Source organism: Cariama cristata, unplaced genomic scaffold (genome assembly GCF_000690535.1).
Source record: "Cariama cristata isolate BGI_N322 unplaced genomic scaffold, ASM69053v1 scaffold12344, whole genome shotgun sequence".
Classification (NCBI taxonomy): domain Eukaryota; kingdom Metazoa; phylum Chordata; class Aves; order Cariamiformes; family Cariamidae; genus Cariama; species Cariama cristata.
In genome coordinates, this window is record NW_009612390.1 from 26,303 (window position 1) to 31,861 (window position 5,559).

The 5,559-nt window shown below is 42.7% G+C and overlaps 1 protein-coding gene across 1 annotated transcript in view; it reads right to left on the bottom strand.

Annotated features, from left to right (window-relative positions):
- Positions 1–2,345, bottom strand: part of LOC104160481 (GDNF family receptor alpha-4-like) — a gene marked incomplete at its 5' end in the record, with an annotated part of 4,889 nt that extends 2,544 nt beyond the window's left edge. The window contains 4 exons of the mRNA XM_009698610.1: positions 310–419; positions 495–840; positions 1,267–1,359; positions 2,070–2,345. Coding sequence (XP_009696912.1) covers positions 310–419; positions 495–840; positions 1,267–1,359; positions 2,070–2,345 — 825 coding nt within the window. The remainder of the gene's footprint in view (positions 1–309; positions 420–494; positions 841–1,266; positions 1,360–2,069) is intronic.
- Between the last annotated feature and the right edge of the window lie 3,214 nt (positions 2,346–5,559).

Genomic DNA, 5,559 nt, shown 5'->3' on the forward strand with positions numbered 1-5,559 from the left:
TTTAGAGCACTTTTCACTAGCTGATGATGCAAACAAGGTGTTCAGAAATCTCAGGCAAGTGCTGCTGATTTGACAGCAGAGGATGGGACAAAGCAGAGCGATAAATGCCATGGAAGAGCTCTCTTTGGGCTGCATTTACCTTCGAAGTAAGAGGGAGTACTAGCACCAATTACGCTAAGTCATATTCATTGGTATACTGAGCACTATCTTCTGCAGCAGAGCAAGATGAGCCTTCACAGCATCAAAGTGTGCCTGCAAATTTGTGCCCTGAAAGCATCCACTCTATATGTTTCTGTGGGTATCACTTACCGATCATCCCCATGTAAGCCTGCAGGCATGCAGCATGGTTGTGCTGAGAGCAACCATCTGGAGACGTGTCTGCAGGTTGACAGCTTTGTTGGAAGTCAGCCAGTCGGGATCTGTAGGAAGGAAAATGAGACTATCAGTGTCTATGCTGTTCTCTTTTGGCTAATGTCTGCTGCTGATGCACCTACTTGCAGATATGGTCTTCCAAGCAGGAGTCCAGAAGCCAGAGACAATTGGGTTTGGTGTTATACTGGAAGGAACAATCGGGAACAATAGTTTTCCGGCGTCGCTCTCCACAAAGTTCATCTTGACATGGACAGAAAAGGATCCTTTTGGTGAAATCCTCAGGGACTTTCTCAAAGAAATTCCTTAGCCCTCTGTGGCATTTGCGACGGTCACACATGTCCTCACTTCCTGCTCCCTTGGTGCAGACAGAGGCATAGTCTGTGCGCAGACGAACACACTTCTTGCTCAGATTACAGACATGAGTTGCTTTCAGGCATGGATTTGTTGCATCTCCTGCTAACTGTGAGCCTATAAAGCCAAAAGAAACACAGAAACAATGAAGCAAGTTTCCAGAAGAGATTCTGTGTGGAAATAGGAGTCGCTCTTACTTGATAGTTAGGTTGGGAATATCGAAAAGAACAAAGCAAATTAGTCCTGCTATGTGCCTTTAGTATGACATTGCAGTTATACTAGTTACAAAATCATATTTTTTATTGGTTCATGTCAGGGTGTTTGTTTCAGAGAATGCATCATTGTGGGTTATTCCATGTTTCATGAGTCTGGATCTGTCGCCATATTTACACTTGTTAGGGGTGGGACAAATTTAGGCAAGTATCCAGAGCAGGTGTTCCTCTGATTAAAGGAGCCATCACTCCAAATTGTTCTTAATAATTTTCAGCTCCTGAAAAGATAAGAAAAGGCAGCATTATATTATATAGCCATTACAATCCTTACCTGATAGCAGAGCTGCCAGTTTATTATAATCTGTCTTCCAGTGTTCTTCATTTGCTGGATTCTCATAGGGAGAGGTCTCCAGATTGAAATAACCTAGGCAAGATACAAGACATTTTATGCAGTGAGAGAAATGCTTTGTGACCAGGGTTTTTTTTAAAAAAAAATCGATTTTTTTCTTATTTGTGCCTGGCTGTTTCCTCAGGCTAGAGGTCAGAGATGCTGCGTCTTCCTCAAAGCCAAATGACAAGAATGGTTCCGCTGGAGATGCAAAGGTATTACTGTGTAAAAACAGCATTACGTTTTGTCATCAGATTTCCTCTGGCTGGAATTTGGTCTGTGTTGTTGTTTGGTTTTTTTCAGCCTCAGTACTAGTGAGGTGTGCAGCACATGCACTCTTTTGTGGGAGGCCAAGTAGAAGCATCCCACTAAAGCTGGAAAGAAGCAGCATGCTCAAGAATGCCATTACAGTGCAGTCATAATCGCACATCCATTTTCGGTGATGGACAGTTGTGACCATTTTGAGGTGATTTTCACAGCAGTGTCCCCTCACAGCATTAAATCTAACTGCCTCAGAGTAGCTATCTTTGTCTTTTAGGGTCCCTGGTGTATTTGAAGGGCCAGTCCCAGACCAGATCACTTTTCTCTGCTTGTCAAACAGAGCAGTAAAGAATTCTCTTCACTAGGAGATGTGGTTCGAAAGTGATATCTGCAGTGTTGGGAAGTGGCCTTTTGCGGTTGTTTTCAGATGGGGGGCAGGGGTGAGCCTTACTAGTATCTTGTAAATTCCTATTATTTCATCTCACCATCTGTCGTGCTGGAGTGAACGGTCCAGAAAACGCGTAAGCAGTGCTCCTGTCTCTTCATGCGCCGGTGACACTTGCAGTGCAGCAAAGAGCTGTTTCCGAGGTCTAGCTCGGCATTCAGACATCTCACCCTGCTATCGTGATCCAGTGGAAGGAAGCGAGTCTTTGCCAGGGCACAGTTTTCCAGGATCCTGTAGGTGGCATTGCAGGTAGAGTCCGAGAGGCACAGCTGTTCTGCTGCTATGCAATCACTCCTTGGCAGAGCCAGGAGGTCACCTGGTCAGGTAGGAAAAAGATGGTAACAATCACGATGAATGCCACACAAGCACCTTGTCATTGTTCTATAGGCATCCTATATTCAGTAAGGACTCCTCTCAAAAGGCAGAAATGCTTGGGGTCTTTCATATGGAGTAGTAAGGAACAAAAGCTGTCTCCATTTAGAAACAAAAGGATAAGTATTAATGTATGAAAGAAGGAACAAAAGGTTAAGCACAAGTCTCAAAAATAATTTTGTTTAATAAAACCTTTTTTTTATCAGCCTTAACTCTTTCAGCTTGGCCAGGATCAGGGATGGCTCTGTATTTTACAGAGTAGTAAATCCCTGTGGAAACCTTAGGGTTGCTGAAGCCTGCTCTGAAGAAGCTCTTCTATCTGGGTAATGAAAACCGCAGTGCAATAAGCACATAGTAACACCGTGCTGTGTGCTGTGAGTCAGTGCTGCTCCAATAGCTAAAGTATACACTGGTCATTAAGAGATGTACTGAGAAAGCCATTTGTAGGGTGTAAAAACAACTGCTTTACTGAGCTTGGAAAATTAAGAATAAGAATGCATATTTTTTCATAATAGGATAAATCCTTAACATAAGATGCAAGTAGCTTCATACAGAAGAGCTGATATGCAATCAGTTTAAGTATATAGAGCCCAGTCCCTGAAATCCTTGCCAAAAATGCTGAGATGCAGGCTTGGCCTGCCAGCTTTCATCTGTTGGTTGATTGTGAACTCTGAATATATCTCTGTATGTATGTATATTTGCATAACACATGCATTTATTTTATATATATATATATACACACATGCACTACCTTGTGTGGAAGTATTAAATAATCTGAATTTAACAATATAACCTTTAAAACTAGACTTTTTTTCTGCTTTTAAAATTTTTTATATGGACTGTTTTCTCCTAAGAGTAATACTGGCATGATACCTAGCATTATGTTGTCACAGGTAGGTGAATTCAGTCTGTAATCTTTCTTCATTTCAGTAGTATATGAATTTGTGTTTACGGTACGAGTACAATGAAGACCTGGAACAAGACTGCTAATAAAATTTATATATAGGCTAGTATGTTTCTTGTCTTCAGGACAATATTGCTTGGCTGGTTTTAGGAAATGACTGTGCTGAGCCTTACATCTACCTTTAATGTTCTTTGGGTACATGATCTTACCTATCATTGTCAAATCAGCAGGTGCAGTAGTACTATTTCAGTCTGCCTTCACTACAGATTAGAAAAAAATCTTGGTGTACAGCTCATATTACCTTATATACTGTCTTCACCATCTAATTTGTTCTCTCATTTCCTTCACTTTTGCTGGCTTCATCAGTTTATTTGCTGTAAGCAGTAGGCATAATTCTATGCTAGTCTACTTCTCAAACTTTCTACTTTTTCTACACCCCAGTAATACTAGCTAGGTGTCTCTGTCTCACTTGTACAAATTTCTTTGCTTTTCTAGCAACTTATTGTACTTTGTTGTTCACCTGGCTGTTACGCAGAGATTATATGACTTTGTAAGCTCCCTGAAAAACTAATCTGATCGGAAATGCTCTGTACCCAGCACAGTGGGTTTTGGTTAGGCACTACACCTAGGCACAACCTTAATGAACATTCCAAGTGTGATTACATCCTGTAAGGTTGCAATCAGTGCAAATTCCCAATAGCAAATCGGTCCGTTCTCTCCAGTAGCTTTTGCAACCCTAAACTGAGTAAACTGATCTACCCCACCGGGTCAGACCAAAGTACCATCTCCCCCAGTATTCCATCTCCACAGTGGCTTGCAGCAGCTGTTATAGGAAGTTCATAAAAGGATAGGATGCACTTTCCTAGCCTTAAGAATTCTGCTCAGCAAGCACCTGAGCTTGAAGTGACATTTTGAAAACTTTAAACTCGTATGGTAATTGCCAGGGTAGAGCAGAGCTGGGTGTAAGTGGATGGACTGTGTTTCTACCACAGGCCAGTACCACATGCTTCAGGTGAAGCTGCTGTAAACCCCAAACTTAAAACAGTCCTCCTCTACAGACATCATTTAATAGCTATGCATTGTCTTAAGCCCTAATACCTGACATGTTGTTTCATTTTTTAAAACCTTGTCTTAGTATTCCAGATAATAATGTGAAAGACTGAGAAAGCTCATTCTTTCCAAGACCTATGGTCTAGGTTGTAGAACATGTTAAAGATGCATGTGTATGCATTCTTCTGTATGTCCTTTCTGTGGTTTTAAAAAAGTTAAAAGGTAATAATCAATTCACAGGCTGTTATTTATATCTTAGAAAAAAGGGACAGGTAATACAATATCCCTTTATTCCCCCTTTTCACTCCATGTCCTATCATATATATACGTATTATTTTGATGCCCCTGGTGCACCATGCGATTGAAAGAGGATGGTTGCAGAAGGGAAATCTTTTCTTTATTAATCAGAGTTATCAAAGAAGCATTAATATTTGGACATGGAAAACTGCGGGAGATGTATTGTAATCATGCGGCTGCAAGTGCTACTGAGGTCTCAGTGCACTAACCCATTTTTATAGCAGTCATTGTGATGTTCAGCAGCTGCAGGTTTTTCCGAGTGTAAAGCACTGACATCCCACAGCCAGGGTCTAGGAATGCTTCAGAGCAGCTTCATAATTTGTGTACTTCTAGTCACATCAGCCATGAAGACTGCACAAGAGATGAATTGGAAAGAGGAATCATTTCTATCCTCAGCTCTTGTGACTTGGCAGTAGTAGAAGGCAGAGTAGAACGAACAGCTGCATCTCTGCAGGAGCTCCTTGGACTGGCCTTTGCAAACTGAGCCTTATCTCAGAAAACTATCAGCCTGAAGCATTTCAGAGGGAGAATGCATGGAGGGTAGGTATCAAAAAAAAGCTCTCAGCAAAGTCAGTGTGAGAGAGGTACAGCAAGAATCTGTTACGGCAGGTCCAGCTAGAGGTGATGCTCGCTTTGTGCCTTTTCTGCCGCGTTGAGGGACCGGCCCCTGGCATCTGCCCCTCTCTGCTGCGAGTGAGGGGAGCGGAGCGTCCTCCGTAACCTCCTCAAGCCTTGCCTCGACGACAACCGTTTTCCCTGCCCAGAGCGTTCCTCCAGTGTGGTCGCAGCCACATTTGCGATTCACGTTTCAGGTCAAAGAGGTAGCACCCGTTTCCTGGTTCGAAAGGCGGATTCTTCCCCCCGGGGCAGCGGGGCGCCCGGCGCTCGAGGCAGCCAGAGCCGGTGG